At 34.7% G+C, this 20,027-nt stretch overlaps 1 protein-coding gene across 1 annotated transcript; it reads right to left on the bottom strand.

The window, feature by feature from the left end:
* Positions 1-13: 13 nt before the first annotated feature.
* LOC149077244 (glyoxalase domain-containing protein 4) lies at positions 14-16,878 on the bottom strand. The gene is made up of 10 exons (XM_089244982.1): positions 16,684-16,878; positions 15,352-15,401; positions 13,027-13,147; positions 12,242-12,386; positions 12,081-12,131; positions 10,772-10,851; positions 9,475-9,561; positions 7,272-7,385; positions 3,494-3,580; positions 14-253 (listed from the first exon to the last, which is right to left on the bottom strand). The coding sequence occupies exons 1-10, from the start codon at positions 16,774-16,776 to the stop codon at positions 206-208; spliced, it is 876 nt and encodes a 291-aa protein (XP_089101108.1). The 5' UTR covers positions 16,777-16,878; the 3' UTR covers positions 14-205.
* Between the last annotated feature and the right edge of the window lie 3,149 nt (positions 16,879-20,027).

Here is a 20,027-nt window from a genome sequence, read left to right as displayed (position 1 = left end):
CTCGTAAACCATATGGATATCATTAGTGAAGCACTCACATAAATTTAATAATCAAGAACGTGAAAAAATTAAAAAAAATAATACATAAAAGTTCAATTTCCTCCTTAACCACTAGAAGATACAGTTGACAACATCAAAACAAATATCTGCAGCATACTGTATCACAAAAAGCTTTCAGTCGAAATTTTCGGGTGAAGAATTTAGTTCATTTGTGTTTAGCAAACCACTCGTCACTGTAATCATCTTTCATAGCCTTAAAAATAAGACAAGACAGATTGATTAATAAAAGAAAAATCTCTAATTTTATATACCTAAATGAAATAAAGCAATTTCTAGGTGGAGTGCACAGCCAAGGAAAAAACTTTATGATCAGTCTAACAGTAATGAAAAGGGGTCATGTCAATAAGAAATATGCAAAATTTGATCAAAATCATTTGATATTGTCTATTCTTGCTCAACAAAGTTGAAAATTTTATTAAAACAGGAATTATTTGAAAATTACCATAAAAAACTGCTAATGTGTGTTATAGTAATGTAGAGATGGTAACTATATCAGGGCAAAAAAAATTACCCAAAGGAAAAGGGGTAAAAAAAAAATGATTGACTTTTTTGGGCCATTATGACTCGTTCATGCTGTTCACATATGCTGCAATAAATTCCAAGCATTTTGTGCTGCTCTCAGCTTGCAATTTAATAACTACACAAAGAAAATTTTAGGCACCAATACAAATTTTTTTGGTCGCCCTGGTAACTATATATATATATATGATAATAAAAGAAATTTGTGAAATTCAATGAAATTTCACCATTCAATTTTGATTGATGAAAATTTTTTCCTGCAATTTTATTAGTAAATCCTGCTGCAGCCTTTCCCCAATTCTTGAAGGATACTGGGAGGTCTGTGAAAATAATCTATTTTTGCTTTCTGAAATGCACTCGTCCAAACTTTTACTGCTCAACACTAACCCCTACCTTTTCTTACCATTCAGTTCCTGTATTGCATTGTTACCAGGGTCGTCTTAAGAGCATCATGGGCCCTCAGGCCAAGTGATATTTCTGAGGCCCTACCTGGCCAATTCTTGAAAAATTCAACTATTTCTCGTTTTTCCGAAGCCCATGCGTTAAGCCGGCACTGATTGTTAGTAACAGCAATAAGCTTTATGGTGAAGCTTTTTTAAAACCCAATTGATGGGGTGGCTACTTTTGTCTTGTTTCATTTCTGACAAGAGTTATCTATAATCCTTCTCTTTCACAATAACCTTTTTTACCCATAAACTCCCCCCCCCCCCAATCTTGGCCATTTGCTTATAAAGCCATTATGGCCAATAAAGAGTTATCCTCTATAGCAGTGTTTCCTAACCTTTTTTTGCCCGTGGCCCCCTTTGAACCATATTTTTTTCTCGTGGCTCCCCTGTCTTACCCAGAGTTTTCAACTCTCATCTAGAAGCAAGACACTTTATACGTATTGAAATGATTTTTTTCAGTGAATTTATACTGAATGAAAATTTTGCAAAGAAAATTGGCCTCCAGACCACTAGCATAGAATTTATTGATCTCCCGGCTAGTCTGAGTTCTATCAGGACCGTCTGAATATCATGGGGCCTCCACCTTAGGCAAAGTGATGCTATGGTAGTCCCATACTTTCTCACTGTAAGTGTGTGTCACTAATATAAAATCTTTATTTCTTCACACCTTCATTTTTCTTCTCAGTTCTCCAAACCACCTGTCATGGCCCCCTTGAAGTATCCCAGTACCACAAGGGGGCCATATGGCCCCCGGTTGAGAACCACTGCTCTGTAGGGTTCTAACATTATTCAACATTAAACTTCTGATAATACGTCACCCTACCCAGCTTAAGGAGTCACTTTTCTGAAAGCACTTTTTCAAAAATTACCAATCAAATCAGAAACTTTGTACAACATATATGATAAGTTTAACGTTCACTCTTACCAAATCAAAGATACAAATACAATGCTACAACAGGCAAAATGCCCAACGAGGTGGCTGAGAAAAACATGCCCATAGCAAATATGGATGCCATATTTAAAAAGATATTTTCCTCTGTATAATCTGCAGATTATCTATTAAAAAGTGGTTAAACATTAAAAAATGCAGATTATCTACTGCTGTGGACAATCTGCAGAAAATGATGTTATGAGTCTGAATTTGAAGGTTTTAATTGAACTGTAAATAATGCTATTGATTCATAAATAAACTTCATTAATTAGCGTATCAATGGATTGGTCATTGAAACACAAGGTCAGTTATCATTTTTCAAATCCTGCAGATAATATGCTGCCACTGATTATACAGTATGTGGGTTTTTTTCTTTCTTCAAATTTTGCATGCAATTATGCGCCACTATGAATTCTATGCAGGAAAGTACGGTACTTGGCAATTCAAGCAGAAGCCATTGAAGCCTATATTTCTTCCCCCCTTCCACTACAGGCTTGTTGACAAATTTTTTCAACATGGGGTGCAGTTTTGGGAATGGTTCAGAAGGAATTTTTAGTGAGTTGCTATTCTTGGTCACTTTTGCTGAAAAAAGTGTCCATGGCAAAAATTCAGTTTTTTGTATTTTTAGAGATTAAAAAAAAACTTTTTTGTTTAAGCTGCTCAATAGTTTTGTTGGCACTTCAATGTTTTAAACAAAAATCTTTGCTGGGTAGACAAGCATATGTGACCCAGTGTGTTCACTCTGTCAGAATGTACTCCAAATTAAAAAAAAAGCTTGTTCACCTTTAAAAACACAGCAGCATTATAGTGAAGGGATATCAAAAAATCAACCTAAGAAAATTTGTATCAGGACTGGAAAGCACAATAGACAGAAAGGACTATCTTAAGAGCATCATGGGCTCCAAGGCCGTGATTTTTTTTTGAGACACTACCTGGCAAATTCTCAAATTTAAATTGGTTCTAATTTTTGTGCCTTGCCCAGTTGAGCTTATGCATTAAGATGGCACAACAGACAAAGACTTCCATTTTTCTATCTTCTTTGGAGAAACGGATCCTTCTTTAACTATCAATTCCATACAAACAAAACGTGCCAGTATTGTTTTCAATGAAAAATATGAAGTTTTTTTCATAAGAATATTTGATTTTCATTTAATGATGTTCCAAAAGAATTAAACTGTCATACAAGATGACAATACTTTAGTTTCCCATAAACATGAGAAATTTGCAAATTTTTAAAAATATAAAAAGGTAATATTTGTGTTATTCGAATGTGTAATTATGTAGCAAATTAACATTACTTTACTAAGAACTCTAGTAAGTAATTTCCATGACTGAACTTGTTTGAATAACTAAAATTTGGGTTTTTTGCATGAATGCATTGAGTGTATGTGTGACCCCTAACATATTTATATTGTCAGAGTCGTGCTTGTTTCGTGTTCTTGCTAGTGCTGCTGTCTTCCATATTTTGAAGGGAAGATGGTAAATGCTTCAATTTTCATGTTTTTTAAGTATCATGTTGAAGGCTAGGAGCACTTACTGCGTCCAAAAGTTCATCTGCCTTGGGATCAACTTGAGAAAGTTCCTGGAATGCTTCATCCCCAACACAACATATTTCATGCCCATCCTACAGAAAAAGAAATAAAATTAACCCACAGATATATATATATTATGAAAAGGCGAAAGATGAGAAGTTATTGAAAAATTGTAAAAGGAAAAATATGGATCAATGAGGAGGTCGTTCTCATGTTTTTGAAATTTTTCATTGAAAGCTGATTTTGTTAATTTTCTAGGTTTTATTTTAAGGGAATGGTCAAATTCTCTAGAGATGTAGGATGGTTTGGTTAAGATACCAGAGGTATCTATGTTGAATTGACCATCCATGGGAAATTTTATATAACAACGTTAATCAAGAAATGAGATGAAGATTAGAGAGAGAGGGAGATGAAGTTCGTTTTTAAGTTGGGACACGGAAACGAAAGATGACCAGCAGTCGTGAACAAATCGGGTGGATTTATTTTGGATTGATTCAGAGTTTGTCGATATTACTGGACGTGTAGGGGTCCGAGATTTCAGCGGCGTAGGAAAGAAGGGGGGGGGGAAGATATGAGTTTGGTGACAGAGTTGTCTGATTTCCTGAGTGGAGTGTTTAAGGTTGTGGCTGAGGAAGAAAAGTTTGTTTAGACACTTCTGGTAAACGTAGTCAACATGTTTGTTCCAACATAGGGCGGCTGAGATTATGACACCGAGGTATTTGATTTGAGAAACTTGGGATAATGTTAAATTATTGATGGAGTAATCAAGAGGAAGTAATTTGCGGGTAACTTTCATGTGAACCGTTTTTGAGATATTGATTGGCATTTGCCAAAAAGAACACCAGTTCGCGATCGAAGCCAGGCAACATAATCTGGCTTCTATCGCGAACTGGTGTTCTTTGTTAAGAAGTTCTTGATCAGATTCATGGTGAATGATATGGTATAATCATCAGCAAATAATCTAGCGGTGCAGATGAGGGATTCTGGAAGGTCATTGATGTAAATTAAGAAAAGCAACAGGGAGATCACCAATCTTTGAGGGGTCCCAGACTTTACGGGGGCAGATGGGGAGTTATGACCCCATCCAGTCATCATTATTAATGGACCAACAAACTCAGAGGATTGTTAGTAGACATCAAGAGGAACAAAAATTGCAATGGAACATGGTGTTGCAAACCATGTTGAGAGGAAAAATCACAAAAAAATGCATGCAAGTTTCAACGTCACTCTTGAATGACAAAAAGTACAATAATAACTACAAAAAGAGATTTATTTGATTAATTATTACAAGAGTTGTTGGAAGTGGCGGGTGCTGAAGTCATTGCACAGTCTACAATGATGTAAAAACGATTCCCAGAAGCGTTTGAAATATCCTAGTATGCTTTTGATGTCTGCTGCAGTGAACACAATCCATGCTATGAGATCCTCTGGTGTGTCCACAGGCATCGCACAAATGGTGACCGAACGCATTCAGTGATCAACTGACATCTACCTTTCATTTACTCTGGACTCATAGCTTGCATACGTTTTTCGTGATTTTCACCCTCTCACCATGGTTTGCGACACCATGTTCCATTGCAAGTTTTGTTCTTCTTGATGCCTACTAACAACCCTACCCTCTGAGTTTGTCATCCATTAACAGAACCCCTGTATGGTTTACACCCTGGTTTGTTTATATATATATATATATAAACAAACCAGGGTTAAACCACATACCACGATGAATAGAAAAAAATATCATCACTAACAAAATAGTTTGGAATTACAGATTTATTCATTTTACCTGTTTAAAATTATTTATAGTGTAGTTGTTTTAATGTCAAACAATTATAATTCAAAGTAAATATGGGACAAGCACTTCGGTTACTATTTGGTATTCTGTCATTTTGCCGATTGTATTATATTTTATTGTGTGATGCATATCTCATGAACAAAACTGTTTATTGAATGAGAGAGATCTGCATAGGCAGACTATAGTAGTTTGTAATTCAGTTAGAGATGAAACAATCATTTCAGCAGCCAGCATGATTAATGAATAAAAAATGAGCTGGATTTATTTGTATACACAAATACCTCGAGATCTATCGCAGTCATGGCAACAAGAAATTTAGTTAAAACCAGAAATTTTGTAAAGATCAACCTCGTCAGTATAAATCCATACTTCGGACAAAACAAGGACATCAATTTCGTTAAATATTAAATCTAGGCATGATGAAAGTAAATTAAAATTTTACAAATATTAAAATGTATAATATTTAGTTTTGATAGGATCGATTTATGATCGGTAACCATAGATAAATTTAATTGTTTTTATAAATCCTCCAGGGTTATGAAGTGTGAAATGTTTAAAATCCTCCAGGGTTATGAAGTGTGAAATGTTTAAAATCCTCCAGGGTTATGAAGTGTGAAATGTTTAAAATCCTCCAGGGTTATGAAGTGTGAAATGTTTAAAAAAAAAACTTAAATGGTTTCAGTGCATACAGTAATTGTTAATACCAAAACTGAACAATCTGGACATTCTAGGAACTTATTTGTTCCACCTGCATGTGTGTGAGAGGAAAATGAGCTGACTATTACATAGGACACCACCACCTTTTTTTTTTCACTGTCTCACGAACCTAACTGGATAGCGTACATAGTGTACAATTAAAAGTTGTTCAGTTTTTCATCTTTCTTTAAATTTCCCTTTTTTTTCAGTTGTGAAAAATTTCACAACCAGTTTATTTCAGCCTTCGGTCAGTATTTATCTTTATTACAGTGCTTCTTAGTGTTTTATGAAAGTTGCTTTGAAATTTTGAGCTGTTCCTAGAATGAGTTAAACTATTTTGCATAGAAACCTGTGGAAAATCAGGTTCCTACTAATAATGTGATGTTAGATCAAATTATCTTATTAGATCTTGGATTTTTGTAATATTTTTCATATTGAAAATGAGTCATAAATTTTATGATGCATTACTAGTTGAGAGCAAATAATGTTTAACATTTCCTTAATTACATACAAAACTGTAAAAAGTGTTTAAAAAAATTGACTCTTTATAATATTTTACTCTAATATTAATGTATCATCATTAAATTTGATTGTCAGTATCTTGGCAATAGAAATCTTTCAATTGCATAATTATAATTCAATTTAAATCATCTGAAATTTTTAATTAAAAAACCAATTTTATTTATAATTATAATGAATTAAAAAAAATTAATATTCGGCAGAAAAATATTCAGTATTTGGCCAGATCTCTATTCATCCCATCCCTGATTAAAAATAAGAATGCCTAAAAATCTTATTCATTCAGTAGTTATTTATTACAGAATTTTACTATAGAATGAGCTTGATTTCCGCATGAAATTTTTTTTATTGTTGATGACTAAGCCTCACACAAAAGAAGTTTTTCATCATACAACAGGGTTAATGATCATATCCTTTGCTCAACCTCTCATTATGTGCTTTATTATTCAATTTCATACTTCACTCTTACTCAACCTTCTCTCTGATTTTTTAAAAAAAATTTTTAATCTGGTTTCAAGGTAATTGAGGTTTCAACTGAGTATAATACATTATGCAATGGGTTTTAAAATATATATGGCATTTTCTTTAATCGTGTTTTTCCTAAGAAAGAAAATTAATCTTTTTATTATGGAATGAGTGGTGTGTATGTATTTTTTAAACGATTATCTATTGTTATTTTACATTATCTACTATTAGACATGTATGGTGAAACTTTGCAGAAGTGTATTTAGTTAGTTTAAAAAAAAACATGCTATAAATAACAATTGTACACATACAGGATCAGCTAAAATGACCACATGCACAGTGGCTTTGCCAGGAGTATCCAGAGCAACCAGTGGTGTGAGTATAGTGTGGCCAGCTTCTTTGACTTTAGATTGAATACTTGACAGCTAAATAAGAATAATTAATACACAGAACAATTAATACAAGTTTTCACTATGGAAAATTTTACAAAATACAGAGAATAATCACAGATTGCACAACTCATTGAAATGGCTTATGTATAGGCATTTGTGTTCTAGATTTTAGTTCAAACTGAAAATTGTGGTTTGATTTACAAAAATCTCAAAAATTGGTGCCTTTGTTATGAAAATACTTTGTCAACAACAGCATGAAAGCCAGTGTGATATCAAAAGACTTATTTTGTCACCTTGAGCTCTTGATAAACACAAAAAGCAAGAGTTACTTCAGAATAGAAACATTTTTTGTCGACTGGAAATACACTTGGGGATAGATTTTTCTAGTTGCTTTGCCAATGCAAACCTTTGGAAATTAAAGTAAGTTGTCCCCTCTGGGAATCAAACCCGGGCTGTCTTGCATGCCATGCAAGTGCGCTAACCTATACACCAGAGATTTGGGAAAACCAAACAGATACAGATACCTACATTAATATTGCAGGAGTCCTACTTTTTGGTAAAATGCCATACTTTCTACTTTTTGTCCTACTTTTTTACCAAAACCTATCAACAAAATTTATCAAACTGATTTTAATTGATGAGGGAATTATTGATATACAGCGAAATAATACAATTAATGGTTCTGCCAAAGCAGAAATTGTATCATTTTAAAAGTTATTTAAGGAGTGTATGTGGACCATTTAGTTTAATAATTTTTCATTTGCTTAGTTTGAGGGTTCAAGTACAGTAGTCATTAACCTTTACTGCAGATATCTCATCAAACTTGATCTGTTTCAGTTTGGTCACCCAGAAATATCTTTGGTTCTTAACATGCTTTTATTTAAAATGTAGGTTATAATGTGGATAAAGAAAATTTTTAAAACCGCTTAAAGGGTTGAAACTTGTCTGAATGGAAAAAATAATTTCGTATTTACTTCTTCATGGTCTTGGACAGTAACTAACATCCATCATTCAATAGTATTGTGCACATTTTGTGTATAGGTGAAACAACAGTTTGTATTACAAAGCAGTTGGATGCATAGGCCTATTCTAGGTCTGGTGATTCTGATGCTACCCAATAGCATTCAATTGTCTGTATTTTTAGAGCATGCAGAGTCATAGACAATATTTACAATGCTCAGCATAGAGCTAGAAATGTAGTAGCTTCATTTGTCAAATACGATAACACTGACATCGAACGGTAAACAGATCCCCTTTAAAAAAGGATGGGCAATGCAGTAAAACCATCTGGTTCACCTTGACTTACATTGGACCTTGTAATTTACACATTTTGCACTGTGCTTTTGAAAACGGTCTCAAAAGAACATCTAACAAACTTACATCTTCATAATTTGCTGTGCATTGTTGGACCATGGAAGACTCCAAAAAAAAAAAAAAACGTGATTTATATTATGAGGAAAGACAGAAAAGCATTATCTGTGGTTAGTACTCTGTTTTGGCAATCAAGCCATTTCACTTTGGCTCGAGTCAATGTTATGGGATACTGAAATAGTGCTATGAATTTTTTTAAATTTTGCTAGAGGCAGAATTGCTGTAGTTAAAGGAAGCTGCAATTCCTCCACTCAGCATTACGTGAGTAATGCATGCTATATGGGAAAGGACAGTTGTGCCTCTGGTATATAGGTTAGCATTTTTGCCCGATATGCAAGAGGACTCTCGGGTTAATTCTTGGAGGAGGCAACTGACTTTTCTTTTGAAAGATTTGAATCTTCATAAAAACCAGAAAAATTTATTCTCATGTTTCAATTTTGTTTTGAAAGAAATGGCATGATTCATAAGATCTTGAAATGTAAAGCAAAAAGTTTGCGATTTCGAGACAGTGCCAGAAATGGTTCAAAATTTGAGATGCTACTTTATCAATTCAATATCATAGTGCTATTCTAGGATGGACAACTTTTGAATAAGCATTTTTTTTAAAGATGATATTGATACAAGCTGTACTTCACTAGAGTTATTGTTCAACACTTTTCTTTATGTTGCAATTCAAGGAACATATCACATTATACATATGGTAAAAATTATCTATATAAAAGCTATTATCAGTTATATTTGTAATCATTACATCAGCAGTCGGGCAAGCAAAAGCAATTCGACCGTAAGCTTCTTCATGACACACAGATTCACCAATGTCTACCAGCTTCAACTTGCACTGAAATGTAAAATAGACGATGTACTTACGCAAAAACTAAAAACTCATTACATATCAATTAATGTGCATAAGTTATAACAAATTTTTATATAAAGGTACCTTTTTGTTATAGGAGCAATACAGACATTGTATTCTTGAAATTTAAATCCTGTGCGTCAATATTTGAAACCCCTAAAGCAGAATGTTTTGCATTGTTCTTCAACAAGCCCTCAGCTGACTGAAAATACTCAGCAGTAAAAATTCTCGTAGTAATGTTTTATACACAGAATTTTTTTCCTAAAGCTCTTTCTAAAATTGACAACTTGCAGTTTTTGGCATATTCTGCTGCAGGTCTTGAGAAAGTATCATTCATTTATGAAAGTTGTATAAATATAATCAATACAGTGATACCATACCCAAATGGACACTTTTTGTTAACAGACACTATTTTTAATCATGTCGATAGGCCTAAATCTATTTTACAATCGGATAACAAATAGGTCCACTCTTCATTAACAGACAGAATCTTTGGTCCCAAGGGTGTCTATTTTCAAGAGCATAACCCTGATGTATAAACATTGGTGGACATTGATTAGTTTAGCCTACTGCGATAACCTAACAGGTAAATGACAGATTGTACAAAAGAGAATTTTCACAATTTAATAAAATAAAGATGGTATGTTTAATACGTAATATTATGTGATATATAAGGTTTTTCGAATGCTGGCTGATGCAAAGATAAATCCAGGAAAGGAAATACGACTGCGTTTGCGGGGCATCGAACCCATGCCCTTTCATTTTCCAGAGTTAGGTCCACCGTTCAGTGCTCTAAGGAGAGAGGATTTTTTGCCTTTTTAATCTACAGCGCTCCCCTTCCAAGGAAGAGGAAGTTGGTTTGATTCCCCGCAAGAAGCATTTGAATTTTTTCCCCTGGATTTATCTTTGCACCAGCCAGCTGTCCAAACCTTCGCATTGATAGCGTAGAGTGACATCATCTTCAGATTATGTGATATCACTGTGTTCTACTGTGCTTAAGCTTCTGATGTGTTGTTTTTGAATCTTTACTGCTTTTTATAAAATTGCAACAATAACCAACATTGCAATAAAATTGAAATATAACTTTAGAAAATTGAATAAAAATAAATTAGACTTAGAAAACTGAACCCTGACGTATCACTACAAAGTGAATTCTGCTGTAATAATTGGGTCAAATAGAAATAATTACGAGTACCTGGCTATCAGCATATCCAAGTAATGCACTTTTGTCTTGTTGTTCATAAATCTTCATCCCAAGAACCACATTCCAGAATTCTAAGATCAATCACATTAAAAAAAATGAGTAAAGTTGCAAGTATGCAAATTAATAAATTCACACACATTATACCAGCCATACTGAAATAATTTGATGAGAAACAAAATTCTCTTTTAGAAAATGTCTCAAATCTTCAAATAAGTAGTTTTTAAAACCTTCTGTGAATCTTTAAATGGGAGAGCAGATGTCTGAGACAAAACTGGGGACATCAAACCAATTCTCGTCAAATACTGTTAATTTCTGTCATATGTCGTTGATTTATGCCAAATAATGTAATGTACTCCCATTATATGGACAACTCAAAACTTGAAAAAAAGACACCTCTCACAAACCGAGATGGCTGGTCACCCTAGAAATGAAAACGTAGTTGTGGGAAGGGTGTCAAAAATACAGTGACAAATGTTTAAATGTGATTGCAATATTATACTCAATCAGAGATTTGATCTAGCTTTTTAACCAAATTCCAATAAATCAATAAGAAGTTTATCTATCTATTATATTTGCCCTTGAACAGGTATAAATACCTCCTATGTCAGGGCCAGAACTAGAGGAGGGACAGCTGCCCTGTGTGTCAAAATTTAGGTGGGAATGAGAGCACCATTATAGAATTTTACAGTGGTGAAAGTGGAAAAATTACGTTTGCGATCCCCCCGGAAAAAATTCTGGTTATGGGCCTGTGCTATGTATATCACTTTAAAATGTATGTATTCACTGTCAAAATTATTATTTCTTGGCTGGTGTGAAAGAAAAAAAAAGTTTTTCTGATCAAAAAGCTATTCATGGGTTTGAGTTCTTGGCAATTTTTTCTATACTGTAGACTCTTGCTAATCTGTCACATATCAGACCAGGGTGCCGGATTACCAGAAGTTAATTGAAAAAGCTTTAATTTAAATAATATAAACTACTGTCGACAGGTATACAGACAGTGTCATGTTTTCTTCTTCTATGCTTGAAGAAAACCTGCTTAAAAATGTCGGACTAGTGCACAGCCAGATTATCAAGGGTCTATTGCATCAGTAGGAATACTCGGGAAATGAATGGACTACAACTTCTATCACCCAAAGAACAAGAAACATTTCGCAAATATGCCAAACACATAATTTTTATCCAAAATTTTCATATGTGTAACTTTTCATAGTTTCATTTAATCTAGCAACTGCTACCAATTTTACTGTGATTTTGAGAACAAAAAAATCTGAGAAAAAACTTAAGACATGATAAAAAATACCTAAAGATTTTCCCAAATTTGAACTCGCCAATATCACTTGTTGAACAGGATCTAAGACAGGAAATAACAATAACTTGAAATGCACAAAGCAATTAAAAAGATAAGTGGCATCACACAGTGGTGAAAAGAAATATTTAATACATATTTAAAAAAAGCAAAACCTGAGCTTTCTTGAGAAGAAAAATCTTCAATGATGAATTTATATCCACCAGGTGCTTTGACCACTTTTTGATCATTTTCTTCAAAAACAGGCCAGTTATTCTGCTTTGCTTGATCAAGGACTTTATCAGATTTTAGAACGATGCCCTTGTGAAAAGAAAAAACTGTTTTAATGTATTGATCAAAAATCAATAGCATATAGACTGAACACAAATGAACGTACCACATTGATTAATATCATATAATTAGGGCCACAACTATATACAGTGATACCTTGGCATACAAATTTTTTGGCTAACAGTTTTTAGCCACTCGAGCAAAATTAACTCATGTCCACCTCAGAATCTTTATCCCAAATGTACCTCCACTTCTCTTTCTGAAAGTGTTTGAACCATTTCATGTAAAATGAAAGATTCCACTCATAGAAAATACGTTGGAAAAAAGGAGCTAATGTTTTTACAGCCCACATTCTTTCACAGTAGAAGACCTAAAATCAAACTAAACTGCCTAGACATTCTATGAGCATAGTTTTTCCATCTGCATATATCGGACACAAATGAGCTGACAGAATCACAAATGAATGGGAACACCTACAAGCTAGATTGGGTTGTGCCAACACCAGTTTAATAGACTAAATTTAAGAGAAATATTTTTTCACATGCTGCTGTTTGGAATTGGCTGAAAATTGTTGGTCCAGGTCAAATTAGCCTTCATATGCAGAAAATAATGATATAACAAAAGAGAGAGAGAAAAGAAGACAACAATAAAAAAGAGAAAGAAAACTTACAATGAAATCATTACCAGGTTTATAGGATTTTATACCATAGTTATAGGTAAGTTCAACAACGAAATGGTTTATTTCGGGACCATATCCAACCATAGTTTTGCTCCATTTTCCATCAAATGGCCTGACAAAAAAAGAAAGGAAAAAGAGAAGAAAAAATTACTAACGAGAAATCATCACACACAGGAAAAGACATAATTTTTTTTTGGTCTTCGCTTCAGAATATAATCATGCTTTTTTGCGCCTCGCTTAGTATTCTTTGAAAATACAATACAAATACTTTGAATACTGAAGGACCTGACACACCCCACTTCACATCTTTGAGAGAGCAAAAAAAAAAAAAAGGTGCATCTAAAAATTTATTAAATAACAAAAATTAGACATGCCATATATATTTGTGTATAAGCCGAGTTTTTCTGTGGAGAAATTTTTTTCCTCAATCCTGGAGGGGGGGGGGGGGGTCATCTTATACTCGGGGTCAGTTTTTGATGAGAAAATATCGACCCCCCACAATCAGCAGTCATTTTTGTAGCAGTGTTCAAGAAACCAACATTATTGGTATGGGACATGTTCAAACCCCACAAAACTGATAATGTCAAAGCTGGTGTGAAGAAATTGAAAACATCATTGGCTTTGATACCAGGTGGGCTAACATCGATTGCACAACCTTTAGATATGAGCATCAACAAGCCTCTCAAAAACTATTTGAGCAATTCGTGGATCAAATGGATGACAGTTCCGATGATAAAGAAACTACAAAAAGTGGTGCCTTGAAGAAACCTGACATTGGCCTAGTGTGCCAATGGGTACATGAGGCATGGAATTCTGTTTCTGCTGAAATTATCATCTGATCCATCAAAAAGTGTTGCATCAGTAATGTGATGGACGGAACTGAAGATGATATCCTCTTTGACAATGGCGATGCCAGCCTAGATGAGGATAAAAACAAAGATGCCGCACCCCCTATGATGATCTGGTGGATTACGATGAGCTTGGAGACACAGAAGAAATGAATCCTTTGAATCATTTTCTATTGTAAATTTCCGCAAGCTATTCATTTTGCATTAAAATATGATTCTAAAATGCACAGATTTTTTGGGGTCAGCTTATACACGGGTTTTCAATTTATTGCAGTTTTGGTGGTCCTGAAGTGGGGGGAGTCAGCTTATACACGAGTATATACGATATAAAATTAAAAGAAAAAATTGTGATCATTGTCAACTTTGTCATTGGGCAATAAAACTACAAAAAAAAATAATCATTTGTTCAAGCTAGAAATCATGTGCCACATAGTGTCCCTGGTACATGACTTTTGTATAATATATATACAAGTGCTCTTGATTATTGTCACTTGCCATAGTCAAAGGAATAGTTCATGTCTGGGCAGTTGTATCAGGGCTATGTCCGGCCGAAATTTTAACCCGCTTTCCGGACCCTTCATAAAATTCTGAATCTAAAAAAATGGACCCTTCACAAAAATTCTGGATCCAGAAAAAAAACGGACCCTTCACAGAATAGAAATTAATTAAACCATAAATTCGGCATTTCTTTTGTTAGACTAATTAGATTTTTTTGCTTCCCACAAAATCATTTATTTAAAAAAAAATTAATGACCATTTTCACAAAAATAGGACATTACAAAAAAAAGTCTTGTACATCTGCTGAATTGTTGACGCTTCTAATTATTCTGCTCTTCCCTATCTATTAACGGTGCTGTGGTTTTAGACCTCTGTTGCACTAGGATTGGGATCACAAATAGTATGCCTAACCTCCGGGATCATGATAGCAAATAGTACACCTTTCGTAATCTATTCTGATCTCATCTCTCACCAGCTTATGCTCTCCATCTGAAGAGTGTTGATGCTCCCAAAGAAGAATACTTCACATTGTTCTAATACAAGCCCTCAAACGTTCTGTGGTAAAGATTTCAATAATAGTGTTTTAGATATTTTTTAAAATTTCTTCAAGATTGTTCTATGATGTGCATCATAGTTCCCAGCATATTCTGCTAGGTGGGGGGGGGGGGGGGTCAATGCTTCCTGGAGATGTTTCGCTTATCATTCAGTTGGTATAGGCAACCCCATTTTTTTTGCATTGGGAGATCATGTGTTTTTCGCGAGAGTGGTGTTTTAGATTACCCTGCCTGGAAGACATCAAGATATTTTAGACCAATTATTAATTATTCCTGTAATAACCTAAGCATGTTTATCATGGACCCCTAATTTATAGGTGAAATTTAATAATGCTGCTAATTGACAATCACGAAAATAATGGAATATTCTCTCTAAAATAAAATTTCGATGAAATACATTTCAAGAATTTTCTCACCCATTGCAAGTAGCTTTGCATCCCTCTTCAAATTCTTCATGGCGTAGAATCTATAAAACACATTATAGATAAAATGTTAATATGCATGTATCGAAATTGACTATTTTTTTACGAGTTCAGCCAACATGATGACTAGGAAGAATGTGTAAATGATAGAGATGTAAGTATACCAATTCAAGAGAGATTAAAATTGAAAATGTATAGCCTACAAAATAAGGGGATGATATAAAGAAATTATAACGCCTCCTGTCATGCGAGTTTAATCAAATTTGCTTCATATTAAAAGGTCGGTTTACACGCATCAAGTGATTTAGTACTTAGTTAAATTTTGTTGACAAGTACTTTGAAATGTATGCATATATTAAGGTCCATTTATACGGGTTTAGTTGGTAAGTGATTAAATGATTTGTAGTGGTTAACTGGAATAGAGATCTGATCTATTTTTTGATTAAGTAGACACAATGCGTATGTGCCAGTGGGCGTGGTTAGTATTATCCAATGAGCATTTACTACATCACTTAAATGTGTGGACACTTTTATGAGCACTTGACAACTTAAACTAAAATTTAGTTAACTACTAAATCACTCGACGCTTGTAAAAGAGCCTTTAATGGCAGTATATTTTTTATAAATCAATTTCAGTGAAACACGGCGCGCAGCTAATTACAGATGAAATTTATACGTAAGCAAATACTTATGTTGATATACGTGTTACGCAGTGAATGTGATAAATCCGGTTATGATGCATAATTGCCGAGCATTTCGGTAAGTTTGATAAATTTCCCTGAATTAATCACTTTCACCGACGATTATGCATAGTACCGAAGCGTCGCATCGTTGGTAAACATACATGATGAATCATACTATATGATATAGCCTACTATAAATGATAATTCATAAGTGTATTGTCATTACATCAAGGTACAATCGTAAAATTTGTTCTCATTACAACAGGGTCTGACTATATTCGTCACACATACTAGACTCATTTGGAATTTTTCATATTTATAAAATTCACCAAATACAGTAGGTACACGCATATAAGTACAGATAAAGGCGATTAATATTCAAGTATTTATAAACATTACCAACGAACGACACTTGGTTAGTATGCATAATTTCCAGTAAAACTGATAATTTTTTTAGTATTTATTAACTCTACCAACGACACATGGGTATTATGCATATTCTCCGGAAAATGGGGCAAATTTTTATCAAACTTACCAAGACGATTGGTAAGTATGCGTAATAACCAGTTATTATGCATAGTAAAATATGTCCCGTATAGATTTTTAAAAGAAATTACTCTTTTAAAAAATGTTTGAAACTTACTTTCATTCCAAGAACATTTCTATAGAATTTTATCGTCTCGTTTCTATCGCCTATCTTGAAAACAAAATGCAAAGCGCGCCTTGCATGTGCCATGCTTGTTGTTGCCTTCCGTCAAGGAATGTAAACAATGTAGTAAACACGCCCCCATTCCTGTCAGACTCCGACTGAATTATACAGAGCTTTTGTCTTTTTGGTGTTCTTATTATCGGACGGGCTGTGGAAACCACCGTGACTATATTCCAAGCTGACCATAATTCCACGAGAGAAATACGGAAATTGGTATTCCAAATACGGGACATTACCAATTATTGCCAAAGACAACGCCAAAAGTGCAACAAATATTGCTGTAATCACGGAAAATCGCAATGGTGGGAAGCGAACGTTACTGCAAGTTGCAGTGGATTAAAATGAATTCGACAAAATAAAACTTTCACCAAGACAAAAAAAATGTGGGAAATTAATATTCTCATTTATTGTTGTAATGATCATATTATAGTTTTTGAGTTGAATAAGAATTTCAATCTTTGACTTCAATAAAGAATTAAAATCCAAGTAGGCATAATGTAAAAACAAGAAAAGCCGGGACACTTTTTCTAAAAAGTCGGGACGGCCAGAAAAAGAAAGGAAATCGGGACTGTCCCGGGAAATACGCGACGTATGGTCACCCTACTATATACCGATAATTTATGGGACATTCACGTATATTTTTCAACCGCTGGATGGCAGATTGATGCAGCGAAAGGGGCCGTTCAAGTATTACGTTAGCAGATTTTTAGTCTTTTTTTTTTTACCTCCTCCTCTCCCTTGTCAGCAAAATTTCGTCAGCTCTGCCCCCACCTCCAAACGCATATTGAGATCAGATACGTATGTAGGGAACGGGCACGAGCCTCAATGACCCCCCCCCCTCCCCTTCCCTCCCGACGATTAATTCTTTTGATGCAAAAATATTTAAAAAAAAATTAAAATTTCGGAAGAAAATACCTTTAAACGTTATTATAATCAGTTTCTGTTGATTTCAATGCTATCTGAAAGCGAAGAACTCAAAATTTCTCTAAAAGGGAAATTCATAACGACCCACTATCCAAACCATTCATGCTAAACCTATGGCCCACGGGATTATCTGATATGGCCCGTCACCTCAAACCTAATTTTGTGAAAACGAACTACGCGACTCATTTACAAATCACTTACGTGGCCCGTGGCACAATTCCAGAGCATTTAAGCAGCCAGTGACACATTGTCAGATCCCTCAGGTAGGTCCGTGGCACATCTACATTTCACTTGAGTGGACCGCGGCACAGTTCCAGAACGCTTAAGCGATCCGTTGCACATTTATAGATCCCTTATGTGGCACAGTTTTGGAGCACTGAAGCTGCCCGATGTGCAGTTCTACAGAAATTCAAGTTACCCACAGCACATTCCCAGATCACTTAAGTGATCTGTGTCATAATGATGGATCACTTGAGTGACGGCATCGTTCCGGAGCACTTAAGCGGCCCGCTACAAATTGCTAGAGCACTTGAGCAGCCCGGACACATTTCTAAATCACTAGAAGGATCCACGGAACATTTAGAGATAACTAAAGTGGCTCTATAAAGGACTTTATGGAGCCAACCTAATCTAGAAACTCTGTAAAGAAGTATAAAAGGCTCTATGTAAAGTACAATGTTACTTCAGATGCCCACAAACTAGGGAAAGATTTTTCTCGTTTTCAGCACACCGAGTGAGATGCTATTGAGAATATTTAATGTTTTCATAAAGGGTGGGTTGATGGCTTGAGCATCATTCAAAACCCTCGTTACCAAAAGTCAGCAAACCTGAAACCCCCCCCCCCCCGCCCCGATGCTGACGTAATACTTGAATGATCCCTAGATACTAAATAGTTTTTGATTTTACAAATAATATACAGGGCTATATTTTTTATTCATTTTGTTCCAATTTATCACTTTTTTGCTGGGGTCCTCAGATTATTTTTCCTATTCATCTATTTTTTACGGTTCACAAATTGTTTTCCTTACTTATGTATTTTTAGTCGGTCTGCAAATTATCTCTCTTATTTGTATATTTTTGTTTATTTTTGGCCGGTTTTCAAATTGGTTTTACCTATTTATCGGTTTTTAGTCTGTCTGTAAAACATTTCTCCATAATTATATATTTTTTTCCCCGATCGGCAAGTTATTTCTACTATTTATTTATTTCTTGCCAGTCCGCAAATTAATTCTCTTTTATTTATCTACTAGCCATAATACCCGGCGCTGCCCGGGTTTTCTTCAATGAGGCTTTTTTGGATCACGTGATATCTCCCTCTCTTTTTCTTGAGGGACATACAAACCGTGTCCAAGTTAACCAATATGGCGACCTGCGCGAAATAAACAAATATAGATTTACACAGAAACGTAGAAATGAATATATATTTTTCTTTTTTTAAGGGGCGCTAGGTATTTCGATTCCCCCCCCCCCCCCCCCCGAATTTCAAGTTATCCATCTGTCTGTTCCAGCTTCCAAAAATCCTTAGTTAAAGCTGTGAAATTTTTTCGATGCACTTTTCACGGGCTCATAACTAATTTTAAAATATCCTAACCCACATGAATTTAAGCAAATAAATATCAAAAGAGACAATATGGAGACATTAATTTTCATACTTGAGAAGATGTAAATGAAATCAATGATATTGCTCGAATATCCAACTCAAAAGTATAGGTTTGGCTAATTACTTCATATTTAATCTCCTGGGCTTCGTATAGCTCCTGGGCTAAGCGAACTGAATATTTCAAAAATCGAGAATTCAATACAATTTTTAAAATTATTGATGGGGCGGAAAATCCCACTAATTTCCGCATTTCTACAGTAAAATCGACAATTTTAGCACTGATTTCTATGAGGATCACCCGTTTCCTGACTCTCAAAGCGATGCTGATGATGATTATGCCGTCTATTCAAAAAGCCTCATTACTGAGAGTATATTGAAAATGTGGCAAACCATTATAAAGGCATATACACGTCTGAAACGCATTGCTAGGGAACCACGGTAACCAAAGTAAACGTTCGGAAAGTGATTGTTGAGGCCCAAAAACCATTGTTGCCGGACAGGTTTTTGCCCATTTGGGCCATTTGCCCTGGGCTGACGAAATTTTAAAGTAGCCTATCGTTCAAGTCGGGTCCCAGTTGGTATATATGCAAAATTTGGCGACGATCGATCTAAAATTGTAGAGTTGTATAGAGAACATACACACACACACACACACACACACACACACACACACACACACACACACACACACACAGACACACAGAAAATCAATTTTATATATATATATAGATAGATAGATTTTTGTCGGTCTCAA

The sequence above is a fragment of the Pholcus phalangioides genome, unplaced genomic scaffold (assembly GCF_987345545.1).
Source record: "Pholcus phalangioides strain wild (caught in Gottingen) unplaced genomic scaffold, Ppha-v1.0 ptg000015l_1, whole genome shotgun sequence".
Lineage (NCBI taxonomy): Eukaryota > Metazoa > Arthropoda > Arachnida > Araneae > Pholcidae > Pholcus > Pholcus phalangioides.
This window is presented reverse-complemented; position numbering and strand designations above follow the sequence as displayed.